Genomic DNA, 21,894 nt, shown 5'->3' on the forward strand with positions numbered 1-21,894 from the left:
CAGGAGTGAGATGCAACCTGTAACTAACTAACACAATCAACTCGGTTGGTTCCTACCTATCGCCTCTACTTCTACTGCGCTATACGCCTTACGATCCGACCTGCCGACCACATAACTCGACAACTCTGGTTACTCGCACGTCAACCACAGCCAGCACTCTCCCGCGACCACTCTCACTAGTGTCGGCAACCTCCTGACACCACCCAGCAACGGTTCTGTCGACGGCATTAGCCCGGCGACCAGCGTTCCTCAGAGCAACGGCGCAGTGCAGTCATATACGCCGAGCAACGGCAGTGGCATGTGGCCGCCACCAGCGAGCAACGCCCCGTACGGTTTCCAGCCGTCGCAGCCACATCACTCGTCGTATCAAGGAACTCGCAGCCTGTTCTCCCCCTCGCTGAACTCGATCATCCGCGGCAGCAACTCCCCTACCGCAAGCGAGGCGCTTCCTCCACCACCATACAGCGACATGCACCACTATCCCAGCTCGAGCATTGGTATGTCGCAGTCAACGGTACCTGCGCCTCAGCAGTACAGCTCGATGCCTGTCCCCGCACCAGTCACCCAGGCATCCCCGGTACACAACCAAGAAGCTTTCGCACGCCCCCCTCCGACGCCAACCACATCCTACTACTCACAGCAGTCCTACTCGACCGGTCCTTCGCCTGTCGCGCAGAGCCCCATGAGCGGAGGAGGTCTCGGCAAGATGTCACCAGTCAACCAGTCGGGCCCCGTGCCCCCTCTCCACCAGTCGCAATCACAGTACGCCCAACAGTATCGACCACACAGCTACTCCGGCATGGGAGGTGCAGCAGTCCTCTCCGGTCATTCCATGGGCGGAGTTCCAGGAGGTATGATCCCACATTTCAACAGCGGCCACGCCGCACAGATGCACCACATGTATGGACATCCTCAACCAAACCCTCAAAACGACAGACCCTTCAGATGCGACCAGTGCCCCCAGAGCTTTAACAGGAACCACGACTTGAAGCGACACAAGCGAATTCATTTGGCTGTCAAGCCATTCCCTTGTGGTCATTGCGACAAGAGCTTCTCGCGAAAGGATGCCCTCAAGGTATGTCGTGTCTGCTCATCATCACAACCTACAACAACTAACGTTCATTCACAGAGACACGTCCTCGTCAAAGGCTGCGGCAAAGCAGGCGCAACCTCGGAAGTTAAGGAACTTGATGGCTCGATATCGCCCAAGAGCGAGAGTCTCGAGAATAGCCCCGTCGTGTCCGCCACAGCGTGACATGGTCACGGCTTGTGACTAACACGACTCGAGTCTACTTTCGTAATTATCATGTTTCTTTTCCTTTATTGCTTTACTTTGGACGATACCCTTCGCGAGCATTGTACTATGAGCACGACATATTTATGGATTATTCTATCATGACGGACATGGCTATGGGATGGTTGGATGGCATGGAAACCAGGACCTTTTGGATAAGGATCGGGGAGTTTGACAGGATGCTCGACAGTTGGCAGGGCATTGGAAAGCAGGCAAGCAAGCGCGGCGTTTGGACATAATGGTACCACGATGCGAAGATATGGCACAGCAGTCCAGTGGGGAAGCTTTTATCGGACCAGACTGCCTTGTTGATTATGTTGTTTGGAGCGGCAGGAATTTGTTTCGCTTTGCAGAGGAGCGCGAGAACAGTGGCACGACAGAGAAGACGACAACAGATGAATTGAGACAGCTACTTGAAACAGAAGCATTGCAGCGGTACTGAGTAACCAGGGCTTGGATACTACTACATTCTGCGCAGGGGATATGAAGAGGAGGTCTGTTGATTTATGTATGCTGAGCGCGAAGAAAACCTGTCAGATACTTCGAGCATTGAAAATCAATCACCAGCGCGGATCGTGCAAAACACTCGAAGCGTCTCCTTCTCTCAATCTCTTTGCACCTCCAGCTGGTCGGAAGACTATTGCGACGAGGCAGTCGTTGTGAATCTGCCAGTGCGATCGCCCACGTCCACGCGCCTTCTCCCACTTTCCTCTCCCTTCTTTCACTTTGGTTGATCAACATCAACTTGCCGCGCGTTATCCACACCCACGAGTCACGACAACAAGTCCACGCAGCCTTGAAGAAATAGAACTCAATCTCATTAAACTTCAACTCCATCCATCTCTATCGTACACTTGACCTTCCCAATCCAGACAAGATCACACATACAGCACCGCAGCGTTGATGAGGATGTGCGCCTAATTGGGTGCTGCTCCCTTCACGACGATCCTCGTTCTTCCTCCAGGGGCGAGAACGATAGCTCACGCCTACAGGTCAAGCCCCCTCGTGGTCGGCACATGTACAATGTACACACCAAAAGTCTAAAAGCCGTGAAGAAATGATGAAACTCTATGGGAAAAGGTGGGAAGCCCGAGTAAGGCCGAGAGATTTGCAGCGATGATCTTGTTGTTGAAGAAGGAGGAACAGGATAAGATTTACACTTTTTCGGCCATTCTCGTCCCACTCTCAACAGCAGACCACCACACGACGATGATGATCCGGTCATCGGTCGAGAAGGGTCCGAACACGAGATCGCCTTTTTCGTCTGCTCATCAATGATCAATCATCATCAGGGACTGCCGCAGCAGATCTTGCGTGGTTTTCTCCATGGCTTGTTGGCTTATGCCGATCAAGGCCGGAGATCCAATTCCGCATTCGCGTCGTCAATTGTGTTCGAGACTTGTCGATAGGAAGAGACAGCGATTGGCATGAAAACTTTGCCATTTTCTCATTTGCCGATTTGCACATCAGTCACAAACAGATTGATCTATCGCAGTATCTCGTTCCGAAAAGCCCGGGAGGAATAATCCGTATGTCATGATTAGATGCCGTGGTCAAACAGGCTGTTGTTGCATCACTCGATTGTCAATCATCAGAGACTGCCAAGATGTTAATTTTAGAGAGATGATATTGCACGAATAGATTGTACAAGACTGGGTGGTGTTGTTTCAGGTGCAGTGGATGTCTAGATGATTCTTTGATGATAAGACGAAAGCACTGTGAAGGAGAGAAGACATGTGAGCGTTAGGAGTACAGTGCTGCAACTTCCTTTTTGGGAAAGAGCGAGTGGGCTTTCATCTGTCTCTCTGTGAGAAGTCTCGGGACGCCCAACTTGCTTTCCGCGAAGAGCTTTTCGTCGCATCATCAAGTCTCCATACATAATTCGCACGATAATCATTTCGTTGGTATGCGCATTGCATGCATCCAAAGCTCGCCGTCAGCCGCTTGACGTTGATGCGAATCCGTGGTCGTGCGTTGTGTACAGTACAAACCCTTGCAGGGAGATCTCAAGCGGCAGCCATCCGCAAAGCTGCCCGAGCTGTTGGGACTCTCTCCCAAAAGTCCTGCAGGCAGCTAGAATCATGCTTGTAGCACATCGTTTATTATTACACTGGAGCGCCCGGGGCAGGAACAAGAAGGTGCGACATCGTCGACGTGTGAGGCGTTCAGGTTTGCGAGGGTCTGGCGAGCCCGGTGACCAGGTACGATGAGTGCGCCATGGCGCGGTGGGTACCCGTGTGGAGGGTCGTTTGCAGCGTGAGGCGTGCTGCGTGTTACCTGAAGCGATGTGTCTCGTTCTCTCTGCTCACGCGGGTACTGCTTTTGGAAGATTGTGCACTTTGTGCTGCTAATGTCAGTTGAAGTAGAGGTAGGTTTGGGATGAGTAGTGGTTGCTCAGACAAGGGATCTAGGGACTGTCATACACTTCGGAGCTGCGCGGTTTCCACTTCCTACCTCACAAGCGTGGGAAGATACATATGGCAGGCTATGAAAGAGATGGAGATGGGTCCAGGCAAAGATCGGAATCGGGTTGTGTAAGAGAGGTCGTGCATGACGAAGAAGGATATGCTGCCTTTGAGGAAATGACAGCTTGGGAACAGAAGAACGTAGGACAGTACTGGACAAATGCAAAGACGCTTTCAAAGCAGCCGTTCCGGACAGCAGTAGCGATGTACTTGCTCTCAACGCGACCCACGGGCACCGTGTAGGATATCCAGCAAAACGACCTTGCTGACAGCAATAGGAAGCCATGCCCAGACAGGCTGTGTCGGCGCCCGTCTGCGGTCTGCATACCACGCGCGAGCAGAATTGCTGACGGCGGCGAGTCCGCAGACCACAAAAGCGAGTCGTACATCTTGCAGATGGCCGAATTGGCGCGTGGATTGCGCGTGGGCTGCGGAGGATCGAGAACCATATGGGCCAAAGTGCTGTTCAGGAGATTTGCTTGGGCGCGGTATATCTGCAATATCGAGTGGCGACTGCCGGAACAGAATTTGAAGATGCTCGTGCGAAGAGGGTAGAAAGAATGATCTCGAAGGTGTCCGCGAGGGTCGATTGTTGCATGTATGCATGTGGCAGATGAGGGACGCGAGACCAGCTTCAGCAAGTGCACATTCCAGTGCCGAGCAAACACACGACCAAAACAACTGCAACGCCCGCCATTCCGAAGAAGTTTCGACGAAGGATTGGAAGCATTCTCCCTCCCTGCCCTTCATCGTGCAGCTGCATTGGGGCAGCAGAAGTCCTTTACTTCGCGACTTCACCAACACCCGCGACACAGCCTCGCCCCAGCGCCCTGTCGCTGCTGCCGCCGCCACACTGACCGCATCCACTCTTTCTTGCCAGCAGCGACATCTCGCCGACGCGCAGCATCTCACCGTCCCGCCGTCTGTCCGCCAGTCGCGCCATCAGCACCAGCAGCAGCACCCGCGTTGGCCACGCCGCCAGCCGTCCTCTCGTTCCCGACGCGTCACTCTCGATGCACGTCACCTCGACAGCATCTTATTTATTCGACAGTCGATACAACACCACGCGCACTGCCGAGTGAAGGCGCGCGCCAACTCTCCGTCACGTCTTGGATAGGGGTGGGGCAGCAGAGATAGCATTCAGAATCACATCGAGCAGCACCTCCCAGGACAGCTTTTCCCCTGCATCCCTCTGCCCATATGCAGCGTCCGCCTCGCAACTGAAGGATACATGGCCGATCGCTACCGCACCAACCGCCCGTCGGCGATGCGGCAACCGCTACTCGAGCTCAAGAACAAAACCAACACGCCGCCGGTCTCCCAGCGGCAGAGCAGATCCATCAAAGGGCAGACATCGTCGAGCCTGCCCCACAACGAGTCTTTGGAGCCCAATGGCACGCTCACAGTCCGTGCCCAGCCGCGTCCAGTGTCCGCTGAAAACAAGCGCGTCTCACAGATAACCAGCGACGACGCACGCGACTCGAAGCGCAACTCTGCCATCTCCACGACTTCAACGAGCTCAGGAGTGAGACGCAAGACCTGGATCGGACACTGGCAATTGGGCAAGACCATTGGCAGGGGCGGTTGCTCACGTGTTCGTGTCGTCCGACATCGATACAGAGATCAATATGGAGCTGTCAAGATCATCACGAGATCCACTGCAGAGCAGACGCGCGCTCAGAGTCTAGCCAACTTGATCGAGAGCATCAGAGCGTCGCCTGGGCTGGCCACATCTGGATACAAGCCAATACCCTACGGGTTGGAACGTGAGATTGCCATCATGAAGCTTCTGGAGCATCCCAACATTGTGCAGCTTTACGATGTATGGGAGAACAGGAATGAGTTGTAAGTTGCGATGATTGCTTGGTAGCTTTCGATACTAATCAAAGCTCAGATACTTGATCATGGAATATGTTGATGGCGGCGAGCTCTTCCACTACGTCGACGAGCGCCAAGGGCTGACGGAGGACGAGACCGTCTACATATTCCGACAGATTGTGTCAGCGCTGCTTTACTGCCATCGAATGCTCATCTGCCATCGAGATCTGAAGCCAGAAAATATTCTGCTCGATCGCAGAACACTCCAAGTGAAGCTGATCGATTTCGGCATGGCTGCCCTCCAGCCCAAAGGGCGTCTGTTAAGCACCCCTTGCGGCAGTCCGCACTATGCTGCTCCCGAAGTAGTGTCAAACCGACCGTACGATGGGCCTCTGGCTGATGCCTGGAGCTGCGGCGTTATCCTTTATGTCATGCTCACCGGGACGACGCCTTTCAATTACGACAAGACCAATGACATTCGGATTCTCTTTCGGGACATCACCGCAGCGAAGTACCACATGCCTAAGTTTCTGAGTCGCGGGGCGCAAGACCTCATTTTTCGCATCTTCAAGGCGGACCCCAAGAAGCGCTTGACCATGGACGAAGTATGGGATCATCCTTTCATGCACGAATACGACGAGGAGTTTGATCTCTTGGGTCCTGATGGTACGAAGGAGGCCGCGGTTGGCAAGCCCCCGCAGATCGAAGAGTGGAGAGTGAAGAAGATCCAAGACATCGATCGCGAGATTCTCAGCAACATGCGCACATTGTGGCATAGCGAATCAGAACAAAGCTTGATCCAAAAATTGCTGGATAAGGACGACCTGAATCAGGAAAAGCTCTTCTATGCTGCTCTGCTGAAGCACAAGGAAGAAACGCTGGAGAGCTACGATGAAACAGACGGAGTCAGCTACTCCGCCAGCGACTATCATCACAGCCGACCACCTTTCGAGGACGATGCACCGCCAATGCCCAGTAGTGCTCCACGCTCGCAGTCGCAGTATTCGATCATGAACGATGAGCATCTTCGACCGAGTTCCAGTTTTGCCGCACCCCCGGCGTCAGAGAGCAGTTATGATCCGTATCGAGCATCACGAGATCCGCTTATCAATGCTCAAGGGGACTACTTGAGCGTGACAGTGCATCGAAATGGCACAAGCAGCACGCGCAAAGGCAGCATGGGTCGCAACCTGCGGCATCCAAATTCAACCCGGATTGAAACGCTCAAACAAGCTCATCGCCGTCAATCTAACACGACATCGTCCAGTCTACCACGCTCAGCAAGGAGCCGATCGTCCCTGCAACGCTCCTCGATGTCTCGACCTTCTATTGCCGGTCACTCGCTTCCAAGCAGTCCTCCCGTTCTACCTACAATGCGGCCATCTGATCGACACAAACGTGGTGTTAGCTTTGGTCACATTCGGCGCGTGTCCACTGCAAGTGCACTCACTGCACAAACTTCGACCGAAGGCTCGATGCCCCCTACCCCGAGTCTGCCAGCACACCTTCGAAAACAACATGCGAAACTCATGGCAGGAGAGAAGCAGGGCACAAATTCAAGCCCATTGGTACATGCCGATCAACACATAAAGTCCCGCAAGGAGCGAGGGCCCACGGTGAAGCCAGAAACGCCACGAATTCGTGTCCGAAAGCCAGATACTCCTGGACACCACATTCGCAGCGACATTCGCAAGCATAGTGCCGAGCTTGAGAAGGCGTGCGAAGAGGCCTTCTTCAGGGACTCCTTAGGATCTAACACGACAGCTCGCACTTCCTTGACTGACAAGCATTCGCCGTATGAGACGCCTCCGTCATCTGTTGCTGCCAAATTCTCAGACAGCCCAGATCTTCCATCTTTGGGCAATCCACCTCGCCGACCATTGCCAGAGGTTCCGACTAGAGATACCCCCAACTCTTACTTGTCCAAAACCATCGAAGAGACTCGCTCGAAGCTGGCAGCCTACAAAGCCAATGGAGAAGATAATACTGCAAAGTTCGACGAGGTCATGCGAGCTCTCGACAACATCTTGCCTGCTGCTGGCTCAACACCGGACAAGCGTATAGTATCAGCACCGGAAGCGAGCAAGCATGCGGACCAAAATGGTTTCCTGCCAATTATTTCAGAGGAGAGCAGCGACCAACGAAGCAGCCGCGACGGGACCAACTGGCACCGCAGCGTAACTGCTCCCGTGGCCAGAGGACGTAAACCCGAGGAAAAGACCATACGTGTTGTACCTCCCACGTCTCCTGCTGTGGTCGCGCCCCTCAACGTTCGTAAACGCAACACTGGAAGTCCCGCATCGGACGATACTCTCCGAAAAGTCGCGACAAAGAGATCCGCGGAAAGTCTGCAGCGCAGGGCCAGGAATCTGGACAGCTCTGGTCTTGCATCGATCGACGAGAACAGTGCGCTTGGGTCGCCTCAAGTAGTGCGCAAAAAACGCTCCAACTGGTTCGGGCTCTCCAAGAAAGAAGATGAGGTGCTCAACGGAGATACGTTGGTGGATGTCGATGGTAAAGTCGAGCGGCGTAAGTCGACAGTGATCTCCAAGCCATCGCACGCCGATGCAGCAGCTCCACTGGTATCGACCACAGAGCAGGCTCGCAAATCTCGTCCCACGAACGAAAAGAAAGGATTTGCCAAGTGGTTCAGCAAGATGGGCCGCGACAAAGGAGTCGAGGACTCCAACATGGATGAATTGGGTATGTCAGCATGCGGCGATATTGACACTTACCCAGAGGTGCTAACGCTCTGTATAGATACTACCATGCGAACCAATGGCTCGCTCAATTCACTTTTCTCCTCAGCATCACCAGTCCCTTCGAGCAACGACAACCCACCCCAACTGGGCCCTGCCCGCTCATGGTTCGCTCGTTTTTTCAACATCAAGCCAGCAACTCACATCCTCTGCTTCGAGCTTCATCGCGGCAAAGCTCGACAAGAGCTTGTCCTCCTCTTCAAAGAATGGCAACGTCATGGCATTCGTGATCTGCAGTACTCCCGCGAGACCAACACTATCTCCGCGCGTGTCGACAAGGTCAACGCCTTGGATATCAAGCCCATCACGTTCCGAATTGAGCTGTTCATAGTGCTGGACAACGGTCGAAAGGTCGGCCTCTCTATTGCGCGCTTCGTACAAGTCAAAGGCGCGGCTTCAGGCTTCCGACAAGTTATCGACGTTGTCGATGGGGCTATGAGGAGCCAGAATTGGCTTGTGCAGGACGAGGATAAGTGGCGAGCTCTTTGCGAGGTTGTGGAGAGTCCATATTGAGGATTGCCCTTCTCTTGACGTGGAAGAAGCTCTGTCGCTCTCTGGACTACTATCACCGTCGTCGAATTGGTATATCGTGTCGCGAATCGGAACAAACGAAAGCGGTCGTTGGGTCGTAAAGATGATCATTCTGGACATGCTGTCCTTGCGGCGAGGTACTAGAAGCTACACTTTGGACACGATGACTGGAACTGTTCTCCGATCGGAACCACAGTATCTGTTCGACAACACTCTTTAACTTTCCGCTCTTCGGCATTGGCATCTGTCTCTTTGTGAGCATGCATCTTCGGAGCTGGACCACCAACGGCAATTGGGCATTTGGGCGCGAAAGAAAGTGCTTTGAGAGAAGGAATGCCTTCCGGTTGTGGAGTGGTTGCGCAGTTGAGTTTCTGCATTGTGCATCTTGCATGGACGGATAAAAATTGTGACGGATGGTGGATAGAAGGGGTTTGAACACGACAGTAATGCATAATCATAGGAAGGGTGTAGGTAACTTAGGTAGTCTGTTTATGGCGACTTTGCTGATTGAAGGATCACCGTACACTGTTGCGCGCATTGCTTTGCCTTGTTCGATGATAGTTCTATGAGCGGCGTGTGTGTCAGTCTTGAGCACGTCCTTCTGAGAGATCTTTGCTCCCCTGATCCTGGTCCCTTCTGACTGTATACCGATTTCCCAAGATGGTAAAATTTCACGGGTGCTTGAAGGTTGGTTCTACAGTATTCTTATCAACCTTCCTTCTCTTGCATTGTTTCTGTTCATCTTGAGAACTACGGATGGCTCTGTCATATATCTCATCCCCCTCGCGTGCTCTTGCGCGCGGGTCGAACTACGAAGTTCACGTCACCCAGCCGGACCACGATCGCGATCGCAATGGCTGGAGCCTGCTTCTCCACCAGAATGCCTGGACAACGGCTCCTCTCTCAACATTTTACGATGCGACCGCGCCTCGTCAAGTGGATTCAGTGGGCTGTTGGTTCCGAGCGAAGTCCACCGAGGAGGCGAGGAGGAGATCCTCTTACTCGATGTTTCATGTCGTCGAAATCAGACCAGCTTGTTTCTGAGGAGGCGTGGGAACGAGATGAGACGGTGGGTTTCTTGCGTCTAGTTTTCTCTGTTCTGCCCGTGAGAGCCGCCTTCATGCCGCATTGCGTCCTACCGTCTGAACTTGTGCATCCATCCAGTGAGCCAATTTTGTGTTCACAAGCACAACGCGATCATATGCTTTCTTCAGAAGTAGTGAAGAGCTGAGCAGAGTAATCATTATCTCCGCCCGGACCTTGCCGCTCTCTTGTGGTTTTAAAACCGGAGGTAGCGATGGCGGCTGGGGCTGGTCCTTCCTGCCCTTGACCCTGTTCCAAAGCAGTCCATCTTTCATTTCCCTTTTTAGGTAATCACAACCACGTACCTGACACTTTCCACACGGGGCTTCCTAAATCAGGGAGAACAACGTGAATCAGGCAAAAGAGTTCTTCCGTTCTCTTTTCTCCCGTGATGTTTTCGCAAAAATGACATGTTGCCTCAGTCTGTTGTCATCTTCCGGCCTCCATCCTGCTCGTGGCGTGAGTGCCATGTGCAGGGAGCGCCCCGTCTCTTCAACGCTGACGTTTGCGTCGCAGTCGTCCGCGAGCACAATTATGCCGCAAAGAGGAAGTCTTGAGGACTGTCGGAGAAATCTCTTTGAAGAGAAAAAAGGGTTAGGACGAAGAAGGAGGCTCCATTGAGTGTGCCTTATAGTATCCATTTGAGTCAGGTCATCGTAGTTAGTCAGTATAAAACCAAAGATTGTATATAAGTGTAGCAACGTCCACCTGTTCGTCTACTTTACCAACGTCCTCCTCTTCCGCAATTCTTTGACCGAAAGTTTCAATATCAATATACTACTGTGCTTTTGTAACCGAAAAAGTATCATGTAGATGTCGTTCGCGCGCGTTGGTATGAACATCAAGGACAACGCATTCCCACTCATGCCCCACCCGAGAGCGCCTTACTCGCTGAACGCTGGACAAGAGTTGGAAAGAGTAAAAGAGAGAGCCACAATCAGAGCCATGTAGCGCACAAAAGCAGGGAAGAGCAGCAACACAGCTATTCGTAGCTGCGTCCACCTGGGTCGGTCGATCGGTCGGTCCATCAAAGAGCAATCTATTTGCCAGGAGTAGTCCAGAAAATGTATGATGAGAACACCGGGCGGCTGATGCAGATACAAGACATGCCGGGAGTGGGTCGGCTCGGAGCTGGTAACGCAAGATGTTACACAGCACAAAAGGGCAAGATCAGGAATTTGGCGACAGGAGAAATCGTTCGTCCATCTCGCTTGCGCCCCAATCCGGATGAAGCCGCATAAGTACGTGCATTGGTTTCAAACAGCAAAAAGAGACCAGAATGCACACCCCACGCCGCTAAGGATTGGAAAGATTTTGTTTTGATTCGCCACTTGCACCATGATACGCATATCCCGTACCCAACAGATAAGCGAATATGCGAGGCGGCCTAGGCGGAAGGTATCGGCATTCAGCCGAGGAGGACTAGAGGAGGACAGCGTTAGGTCAGCCTTGATGCCGCCAATGGTGTTAGAGTGAGACACTTACCTTCCCAGGCCCAATCCCACATGACTCCCACCCAGCTGATATGACCACGGACAGTGTAGGCCATATCGATCTTGCTGATGCCCATTTCAGGATTCCGGTCTCGCGGCATTCTCTTGTTGGGGCCATCGCTACTGGCCGGCGGACTGCGAGTTCCATCCATGTCCATGAGACTAAAGACCATCCCGGTGCGGCCAGGCTCTGCGTTACGAACGTCTTGCGCGTCACGGGCCAACGGAGAACCCCGGTTTCTGACGTGCTGGAGGTCAGCTGTCGCGATCAGTCTCCGTTTCTCAGGAGGTCTAGCCTCGTAGCTGTCTCTTCGACGCCAGACTTCTTCGGTCAAGGCGACGCACTTGTCAATGACGCCTATGCGCATCTGTGCTCCCATCACGCCCCATCGTTGTCGGATCCAGTCCCGGTCTTCGCTTTCGACAGCTTGGCAGCCTGCGATCATGAGAGGGTAGATGTGGACAAGTAGCATTCTGCTGTTGAGTGGGACAGTAGCCAGGTATTGAAGTACGCGCTGCGCGTACTGCTCGTCGTTCAGTGGCGTAGGCAGCTCGGGCACTGATTGGTGTAGATGAAGCATAGTGGCATAGCGATATGCTTCTGCGGTCTGCAGAGCGTGACGAACGTCCGTGAGAGGATCTTCTGGTCTCTCGATGTACGCGGGTGGTTCCCACTTCTCCAGTGATTCCATCAAATCTCTGGCCTGGCTGATGACGCCGATTGGATTCCTCTGCGATCTGCACACCTTGCGGACGAGGTTCGCAACGTGGCCGATGAGCGGAAATAGTGTGCCGGCGCATCCCATCAGAGGGTCAAGTCGAGCATCGATGCCCATTCCGAAATTGATGCCAAAGCCGGGCTCATTGTGTCCAGTACTTATATCGGGCGTCTCATTCGGTGGCCACAGAGCATTGTCAAAATCCGTACTGTCGTTGGCGTCTACTGCTGTAACTCTCGCAATGACATCCAAGTACACCCACGCGTTGCAGAGGAACTTTAGTCTTGCAAGATCCTCACCCTGATGTGGGTCCTCGTGATGCGCGTTGAGAGCTTTTTTGACCAGAGCAGCGGCTCCATTGATGTGTGCATTGCCAGTCTTGACATTGCTCTCCCATGCTTCGACGAAACCTAGTGCTAGGGCGGTGGCGATCGCTGCGTGATTCAGCATTGTGTCATCTCGAAGGCCTTCACGAATATTCTGCATCGCGATATCTTTGTGGTGAGCGCCTACATAACGCAGGCGAGGGGTGTCTTGGGCGCCGTGGAAAGCAGCCAAAGCCAGAAGTGCATGATACAAGCCCGTCGACTGCTTGGCCAGGGGCATGATCAGGCTGCGCCACGGATTCTCTGTCGGTCCATCGATGACCGAGAGTACACCACAGGTTACAGTGTCGAAACGAGTCATCAAAGTCTCGTCGCTGTCGAAGGGCATGTCTGGGTGGCCCCAAGGGCTGGGCATCTCGGTATGCCACATGGCACCATTGAGGTCTGGAGAAGCTGGTGTCTGCAAACGTGAAGGCCACATGAAAGTGTCCATGTCGAGTGGCTGAATCGGGCCAATTAAATCAATGTCGGCGAAAATGTTGTTATTATCCTGCATCCCTGGGTCGTGTGATCCTGTCGAGAACATGGGGAACTGGTAGTCTTCAGGCATGGAAAAGGGCACAAAGTCCAGATGTGAAGCGTCAATATGATGGCCGTCTTGCATCATCATTTCTGTCAATGTCGGCGATGGGCCTCTGCCATCTCCTGGTGAAAGCGAGCGGGTGCGATATACGAATGCTGAGTCCGGGTTGAACAAGATTGGGTGGCCTTGGACCTCGCCTGGGCTGCCCGTCCCTTCGGTTTGTTGTGACGACGGGCTAGGCCTGACGTCTTCGCCGGGCATAAAAGCGCTATCTGTGCGAGAATGATCATCCTTGAGGGGCGACACGGCAGACAGCTGTCGTTGATGAAGTGGTCGTCGTAGCGATGCTTCATCTTCGCCTTTGGTGGCGCGGCGGGGCGCTTTTCGGCGTGGCCTTTGCTCGATATCGGGATTCGACCGCGGCACGTCTAAGATGTTAGGTGGTTCACCGGTAGGTGTAGTAGTTATGGAAGAGTTGTTCGATGCCTCACGAGGTGGAGAGATGCGAGATGTGGCTGATGCCGTGTCAGTCTTGGCAACGTTGTGAAGAGTGAGGCGCTTGTACGTACCTTGCTTTTGGCCGACAATGTTGGTCTTGACCTGCTGGCTGCCATAGTCTCGCCATTGGAAGACTTTTTTGTAGCCTCCACAAACGACATTCCTCTTGGAGCAGTTCAGACAGCCGGGCTTCTCTTCTCCGCATTTTAACCGCTTCGCCTTGCACGTGGAGCAACCTGATACACTCGCTCATCAGTATTCCTCGCCGGGATGAAATCCTGAGACGTGCAACGGCGTAGAAAGATCAGAAAATCAGAGATACAAAGATGTGATGCAAAGAAATAGGTGGTGCAGGGCGTGTGATAGCAATTACCATTGCGACTTTTGGTCTGCTTGGGCTTGTCGACTTTGGCACCCTTGACAGTATCAGGACCAGCATCTGCCTCTACGGCAGCGGCCTTTTTGGGCACCGCCTTCTTGACGGTGTCCTTTCTGCTCGGACTGCGTGCGTGCTTGGGACGTCTGACGGGCTCGAGCGGAGGCGGTGGAGCGGGTGCTGCTGCTGCGGCTGATGAGGTGGGTGGCGAGTCGTGGTGTTCTCCCAGTATCGCTGAAGGGGAGGGAAATGGAAGTGGGCTGCCCTCGGCCATTTCTCAGGGCCCTCTCCGCGAGTGAGGGTGAGGAGACTGACGTCGCTGGCTCTGCGCTGCGCTGCTGCTGCGGCTGCGACAGACTCCAGAAAGCGGGCAAGTCATCCAGATGTTGGAGCGCTTAGGGAAAGGCAACGAGTGTATGACAGGTGGAGCAAGCACGGGCAGGGCAGGACAGGCAAGGGCGGGCCCCTCCAAGACACGCCAGCGGTGCGCAGACGATGTGCCGCGCAGAGGGTTGGTGCGTGGTGGGAGTAGTGGTCGTTGGCGCCTATCAGCAAAAAAAGCTAGACTAGAATAATGCAACAGTGAGTCTTGCCGACGCCAGCGGCTGCAGCAGCACAACATCCGCCGTCCGCTGTCCGCCCTCCCACTTTCAAGCAACAGGCGCAAGCAGCAGAGTGGCGCGCCGCGCTGATGCTGCTGCCGAGTTCGCATCGCTCGCCTCTGCCGGGTGGATACGTACCACTGCATTGCATCTTCTCAGTGCAGCAGCTGGAACGGCTCGCGCGCCTGTCCTTCACGGCCAGGTCAAAAGCCGCCCAAGCCGCCGACGCGCCCACTTCTTCGCGAACTAGTCAAACGGCCTCGTGCACTGGACGATTCTCTCACGGCGCTGTCATTGTGACACTCGGCCTGCATCGATCATCGCGCGTCCGCTCGCCACCGTCGCCCACCAGCCGCGCACCGCCGTCTGCCCCTCCTGAGCCCTCCCTCTGCCCCGCGACGAGCGCGCCGGCATGCCGACCGCGCTCACCGCTGCTGCGCGCGTGAACACCCTCGCGCTCGCGTCAATGTCTCGCTGTCATCACAGCCACGCAATGCCTCTGCCACCCTAGCCCATTGGCGATCCAGACCCTTCTTTTTTGCGTCCGCACAGGGCAGGGAGCAGCGGCCACCGGCCCGTTTCTCTGCACCTCCAGCTGCACCTCGCGAGCAATGGGCTCGCTGCCAGCCTTTCCACCTTCATTCTAGGTTGCAGCATCGACCGCGTGCCTGCCGGATTAGCATCGCAACGATGCGCTGCCCAAATCGCCGAGCTTCACCAATCTCACCGCCCGCACCCTCGACCGCGCACCCTCAGCATCATTATCAGCGGGAGCAGAGATACCGTGATACTTCTATCAATGCAAATTTGGGAGCCAATCGACGTCTGCCTCCCCATCGACGAGCTCACGACCCGCCACGTGTTGGCCTCAGCGACGTCGCTGCAGCGCCCTTCGCGATTGCCAGATTCAGCAGCCCGTGCTAGCTCCTTCCCTGCTCGCCTCACCTTGCGAAGCGCGACCCGCCCAGACATCGACTATCACGATTCACGCCGCTCAACACCACGCCAGCCCTGAACAATCTAGCCTCATTGCTGATCATCTACTGCAGCGAGCCGACATGTCACCACGAACCATCGACCTGCTGCTTTTCGTGCAGGCGGATCTAAAAGCACTTCTTCACGCTCGCCGAAGTCGCCCAATCAACGCGCACGTGCTGTGGTCAGCAGCTCACCATCCGCGTGGCTCGACAGTTTTTCCTTACGAGATGCATTCCAACTAACTTTGCCGTACCACGGCGCACTGGGTCATGTCGACGGTGCCACCAAATCTGCAGCACGAACGATCAGACGGCCTGCCAGGACACCAAAGCGGCTACTGCATATCGGGAAACTCCACGATTATTTATCCGCCATGCCCTACCCAGTCCCCAGCTCATATCCGTGTCTTCCTTTCCTTGGCTCAACTCATGATCGTCACTCCGCCGTAGGATGTAACTGGCCTGACCATGGGGTCTCGGCATCAACCAGCCCCTCCATGTCCTACCAGCCGCATCTGCCATAGCATCGAAAATTCTGTGAGTGCAAAATGCATCACGCGACGGTTGTCTGATTGCAAACACATCGACCACAAAGGCCTAGTTTGGCGCTACAGGACACCCCACGAAACTCGACCTCCCATGCTTAGCCACAGCTTTATCTTGCCCAGCCCAGCCTGCTAGCATGAAGCTCACGACCCGTCACACAAGCTCAAAATCAAGGACGATGTTCGGCAGTCGTGTATCATTCGCCGACATGCTGTACGTGAAGTTCCATAGGTCGAATTCACTAAAAAGATAACAAGTCAGCCAATGCAATGCGGCCGAGAAATCTGCCAGGCGATGGACAGTAGCCACGTACTTGACAGGATCGCAAGCTCCTCCGACGTTGCCGCAGAAGCTGATCTCCGGTTCTGGGCGTACCGAGCCAGAGACCTTCACACCGACACCAAGGATATCGTCCCACGAATACACATTCCTCGGCCCGGCCAGCCCATTCGGGCTGACGTGGAAGACAAATTTGCTCGTCGCGTTACCATACGGATATGTCAGATTGAGTCGTCGTGGACCGACTTCGGCCTGTAGCGCTTGTGTCTCTGGATACAACGTCAGGAAGCCAACTGATCCATCTTCTCGTAACCACTGCGCGACTGCGGGGTTGAATTGAGATGGATTCCTGGCTGGACCGCCCACGACGTTCATGTCGAAGCTCTCTGCGCCAATCGTCAAGTTGGCAGATATCCAAGACGTAATATTGCGAGGGACATGATCGTAAGCGTACGAGTAAGCAGATGCAGTGAACAGTCTGCCCTCTTCGCCTGGATCCTCGAATTCGGTAAGAGACCTCATGACCTTCTCGCCGACCCAGCCCTGCTGCACATGATACTTGGTCAAGATGGCGACCAGAGGGCCGATCTCGAAATCATCGTTGTGCGCGATCGCCCAGGGCTTGAAGTTTGGTCCGAACGGCGATGCCTCCAGTCCCACGAGAGCCCAGATCCACAAGCTCATGATGGACAGATACTTCGACTCATCATACCCATAGCTCCGATCCCACGGTCCCGTGATCTGCTTCATATTCGCATTATACAACTCGCCGAACTCTTCCCAAGTGCGACGAATCATCCTCTCGCCGCTGGCCTTCAGCGAGGAATTCGAAGGCAAGTACTTGGCCCACACCGTCAACGCAGTAAGACTCACGCCAGTGTAAGTCGGTCCATTGAATTCACTCAGACTGCCTCCGACCTCATCAAAGAGTTCTACAATCTCTCTACCCCAAGCTTCGCTTTCATTCGTCAGATTCGCATCTTGTAACCGATGACCGATATACGACCCCACTGCGGCTTTCATTATTGCCGCGTTGGAGTAGAAGGGGTATAGATTATCGTCGTCTACGCCCCCGACGCGGTATGTATCGCCTATGGCGTTGAGGCGCAGACTTGCGAGGATATCGTTCTGGAGAGAAGCTGGCAAGAGGTGGCTGTATTCTTCCAAGATGACGATGAATGCTGTTCCAATGAAACCTCGCCAATTCGGGTCCCAGGTATTGTAAATTGTTGCGGGATACTGTTCTGTGCCGGGGTATGGCTGTTCCGGGTAGGATTGGTAGTCGCCGTACCATTGTTCGGAGGTGTTGGTAAATTGGGGGGTTATAATGTTTGTTATGACTTGGATTGCTTCGGAGATGTCGGATGGCGATGTGCTGGTATTGGTGAGGCTGGCGCGGGCTAGGAGACCTGCTGCGTACCAGGAAGAGGAACGGGTGTCGTGGAGGAGGGCAGTGTCGAAGCGGTAGAGGTAGCCGGCTATGGGGTCGTAGAGCTGATCCATGAAGGTCATGGATTGGGTGAGGAGGGAGTGGGCGTGAGAGGTGAAGTTCGAGGAGGCATGTTGGGGTTTGGTCGTGGCTGTTGCGGATGGTAGTAAAATTGCGGAAAGCAGTGCTGCTGTCCCTGCTCTTCTGATATGTTGGTAAGCCTTCATCTTTGCATCGGCGTCTTTATCCTCCTCTTCTCAATCAGACGTCCGCTTCCGGTTGTGTTGTGGTCAGTAGGCAACACTTGCAGTAGAAGGAACCAAAAACTCTACTGAAGTGGTATTTATTTCATGCAGGAACATTTGCACTTGCCGTGATATCTCGAGCTTGTGTGCAGATAGCTCCAATGCCTTGCAACGCATTGTGCCCATTGGATGTTGTGCGGCGGGGCGGCGAAGTGAGGCATGAGGGATCGCCTATTTTGTCGCTACGGTGGAGCTTTCCCTTTGCAGATCGTCGCCCGTCGGTTTATATATGTAGCGAAGCTGGGCAGACGGGCTTGGTAGTGGGGATATGAGTGATATGGCTGTGGAGGGCGCGTGCAACGATGCGTCTTCACGATTGTGCATAATATATGTGTACATGTGCATTGGCATGAGGTTTGCGCTGTATATGGTAAGGGTTGTGTCTCTGTGATAGTGACACTGCTCGAAATGGATGTACTGGAACGTGATAGTTCGTTCGATATACGCATGTCGACTTTTGCCCCAGCGCTTGTTGCTTGGAGAAGTAAGTGTAGAGCGCAAGATGCGCCTCCAAGATAGTCCCTTCGCATAGGTATCTTGCCATTGTGATCTGTTTGGATTCTCGGGCTCTTGCAGTCCTCAATCTCATCTGACTCTGGAATTGAGACTATTCGTCTGCTTGCCTATCATGAAACGGCTGTATTGTTAGCAGAGGCTGTGGCATACTAGTTACTTGCGCAGGCCTTGGAGCAGATAATAGCAATACTCGTTACACTTTTGGTAAGAGCACGAATATACATTAGTCTGGCAACTGTTCCTTCACCTCGACGAAGTTCACAGGAGAGCGCAGAACGAGTATAGCCTACACTCCCTTTCATGTGAAGCCCTCGCCCGTGCTTCTTTCGGACGCGCAGGGGAACCTTTCTCGATGTCCGCCCTTCAGATGATGAACGCTGAGAATGGTCGCAGAGTCGATGAGACCATCTCCAAAGCCACAGTTCCATTCGACGGGCCAGCAATGACCAGATCGGAGAGTAATTGAATCACTACAGGCGCGGAAAGCGTTGAAAGTCGTCTCCATGCCCGGCCGAGGCCTGGCTCGAGAATATTTCGGAACGTGAGGCTCTTGTGAACTGGCAGTAGCGGCGCCATCTTCCTTGTGCGAGGCGGCTGAATCTTGAGTCTATATCGTGCTCGGCATGGTCATCTTCTGGACCTCACTCTTTTCTGATGTTGCGTTCTTTCGTCCTGCATTTCTTCAAATGGTGCAAACAGTCAGTGAAGCGTTTCGTGCAGGCATCAGCGCACGAATGGCAGCGGCAGGGACGGCAGGCTCGGAGCAGGAATGCTGGCAGCCGCACAAAGTCTCGGTCGTCCGCACTGCCTGTCGCCGCATGGTTGTTGAGCGACATTCAGCCTCGATCCAGGGCCAAAAGCATCATGGTATCGGGCCAAGTCCGCTTGTGAGTGGATGGCGTGGGTAGTGCGGGCGCTGCGGAGCTCCATGCGCGAGTACTAAAGTCATTGCAGCGGTCTTGCGGAGTCACAAAGCACTCGCCATGCCATTCACGGCCTTTGTCGCACCACTTTGATGGCAATTCCATGTCTCCTGGCACTGCTATCGCGGCCAGCGCAGTGCCATGGCTCTCGGATGACTTTCTTCACATGCACTTTAAGGTTGCGGGTAGTTGTATCATTGGCCGAGGTCGATCGCTTGCGCGCCAGTTCACACGCAGACTGGAGCTGCTCCCCTCAGCCGACAGTGGCAGGGAGCGATCGGAGCGGATGCTATGACGGCGGCACCACGCTGGGGCGCGGTACGTCGTCCTCGGCATAGCAAATGTCAGAGCCAGCTCTGGACGGAGCTCAGCGTGACGTATAAGGACGATACTGCTCCAGCTCGCGGCGCAAGTATACTACCTCATCACTCTCTCATTGTCTATTCCGCTGTGCTACAAATCACACTTTGCACAGGAAAGAGAGAACTATCACAGCACTGGCACTGACTGCAACCACCATGCCTACTCCCGTGAACACAGATCAGATCCTCAAGGATGTCAACATCCTCGGGAAGCTCGACGACCAACGACGACGAGTGCTCAGCAAGGAAGCCACCATCTTCCTCGCCATCCTCCACCGAACATTCAACTCCACACGAAAGGCGCTCCTGGAACGCCGTCAGGTCCGCCAGCAAGAGCTCGACAACGGCCACCAACTCGATTTCCTCCCCGAGACGAAGCACATTCGCGAAGACAAGACATGGCGTGGAGCTCCCCCAGCGCCAGGAATGGCAGACAGGAGATTGGAGATCACAGGACCAGTTGATCGCAAGATGGTCGTGAACGCATTGAACTCGGATGTTTGGACATATATGGCTGATTTCGAAGGTAAGCCGACACTCAGTGCCAGGAGGTAGCAACAATCTGACAACTAGACAGATGCCAGCGCTCCAACCTGGGACAACATGATCAATGGGCAGGTAAACCTTTATGATGCCATTCGCAAGCAAATCGACTTCAAGCAGGGCGAGAAGGAGTACAAGCTGCGAACAGACCGCACACTTCCTACCCTCATCGCTCGTGCACGTGGCTGGCACTTGGAGGAGAAGCACTTCACAGTCGACGGCGAGCCAATTTCAGGATCGCTCTTTGACTTTGGTCTGTACTTCTTCAACAACGCCCACGAGCTCGTCAAGCGTGGCGCTGGCCCGTACTTCTACCTGCCAAAGATGGAATCTCACCTCGAGGCCCGTCTCTGGAACGATGTCTTCAATCTCGCCCAGGACTACATTGGCATGCCACGAGGCACTATCCGAGGCACTGTCCTCATTGAGACCATCACCGCTGCATTCGAGATGGAGGAGATCATTTACGAGCTCCGCGACCACTCTTCTGGCCTGAACTGCGGCCGATGGGACTACATTTTCTCCGTGATCAAGCGCTTCCGACAGAACCCACAATTCGTCCTTCCCGACCGATCGTCCGTCACCATGACTGTTCCATTCATGGACGCCTATGTGCAACTCCTCATCAAGACCTGCCACTCCCGTGGCGTGCACGCCATGGGTGGCATGGCAGCACAGATCCCAATCAAGAACGACGAGAAGGCCAACGCAGCAGTCATGGACCAGGTCCGCACTGACAAGCTTCGTGAGGTTCGTGCCGGTCACGACGGTACCTGGGTCGCCCATCCAGGTCTCGCTCCGGTTGCAGGCGCCGTCTTCAACGAGCACATGCCGACACCAAACCAAATCCACCGCCGTCGCGAGGACGTCAACATCAATGCCAATGACCTTCTGAACATGAATGTTCCGGGCAAGATCACCGAAGACGGCATTCGCAAGAACTTGAACATCGGTCTCGGTTATATGGAGGGCTGGCTCCGCGGAGTCGGATGTGTGCCAATCAACTACTTGATGGAAGATGCTGCAACTGCCGAAGTCTCCCGATCGCAACTCTGGCAGTGGTGCAGACATGGCGTGCCCACTGCTGAGGGCAAGAAGGTCGACAAGCAGTATGCCTTGAAACTGCTGTACGAGCAGGCCGACGAATTGGAGAAGAATGGCCCCAAGGGTAACAAGTACAAGCTTGCGGCGAAGTACTTCGCCACACAGGTTACCGGCGAGGAGTACGCGGAATTCTTGACATCGTGAGTCCTTCCCCGTCCACCGTCATTGAGACTTTTGAGTACAGTGAGAAGCTGACTATGCCACAGATTGTTGTATAACGAGATCACGAACCAGGGTGAGAAGGTCCCTGCTGCTAAGTTGTAGTTGATCTACTCCTCACGACACGAGTACACCTCCCCGCAGATGTTTCTCACGAAAGCGAGATTGAACGAAAGTTTCCCTGCTGGAAAAATTATGAGTAAT

At 54.2% G+C, this 21,894-nt stretch overlaps 5 protein-coding genes across 5 annotated transcripts; 3 read left to right on the forward strand and 2 right to left on the reverse strand.

Moving 5' to 3' along the window:
* Positions 1–298: 298 nt before the first annotated feature.
* CKM354_000286800 (uncharacterized protein) lies at positions 299–1,255 on the forward strand (the record flags this gene model as incomplete). Its single annotated transcript, XM_044798038.1, has 2 exons — positions 299–1,075; positions 1,130–1,255. 2 exons carry the CDS (start codon positions 299–301, stop codon positions 1,253–1,255), a joined length of 903 nt encoding a protein of 300 aa, XP_044653973.1.
* Positions 1,256–4,990: 3,735 nt separating this feature from the next.
* Positions 4,991–8,849, forward strand: CKM354_000286900 (uncharacterized protein; the record flags this gene model as incomplete). The annotated part of the gene is made up of 3 exons (XM_044798039.1): positions 4,991–5,604; positions 5,654–8,280; positions 8,338–8,849. 3 exons carry the CDS (start codon positions 4,991–4,993, stop codon positions 8,847–8,849), a joined length of 3,753 nt encoding a protein of 1,250 aa, XP_044653974.1.
* A 2,539-nt stretch (positions 8,850–11,388) lies between these two features.
* CKM354_000287000 (uncharacterized protein) lies at positions 11,389–14,219 on the reverse strand (the record flags this gene model as incomplete). The annotated part of the gene is made up of 3 exons (XM_044798040.1): positions 11,389–13,586; positions 13,641–13,805; positions 13,943–14,219. The coding sequence occupies 3 exons, from the start codon at positions 14,217–14,219 to the stop codon at positions 11,389–11,391; spliced, it is 2,640 nt and encodes an 879-aa protein (XP_044653975.1).
* Positions 14,220–16,223: 2,004 nt separating this feature from the next.
* Positions 16,224–18,005, reverse strand: CKM354_000287100 (uncharacterized protein; the record flags this gene model as incomplete). The annotated part of the gene is made up of 2 exons (XM_044798041.1): positions 16,224–16,311; positions 16,384–18,005. 2 exons carry the CDS (start codon positions 18,003–18,005, stop codon positions 16,224–16,226), a joined length of 1,710 nt encoding a protein of 569 aa, XP_044653976.1.
* Positions 18,006–20,040: 2,035 nt separating this feature from the next.
* CKM354_000287200 (uncharacterized protein) lies at positions 20,041–21,795 on the forward strand (the record flags this gene model as incomplete). The annotated part of the gene is made up of 3 exons (XM_044798042.1): positions 20,041–20,410; positions 20,462–21,671; positions 21,738–21,795. 3 exons carry the CDS (start codon positions 20,041–20,043, stop codon positions 21,793–21,795), a joined length of 1,638 nt encoding a protein of 545 aa, XP_044653977.1.
* Between the last annotated feature and the right edge of the window lie 99 nt (positions 21,796–21,894).

The sequence above is a fragment of the Cercospora kikuchii genome (genome assembly GCF_019650295.1).
Source record: "Cercospora kikuchii DNA, contig_00002, whole genome shotgun sequence".
Lineage (NCBI taxonomy): Eukaryota > Fungi > Ascomycota > Dothideomycetes > Mycosphaerellales > Mycosphaerellaceae > Cercospora > Cercospora kikuchii.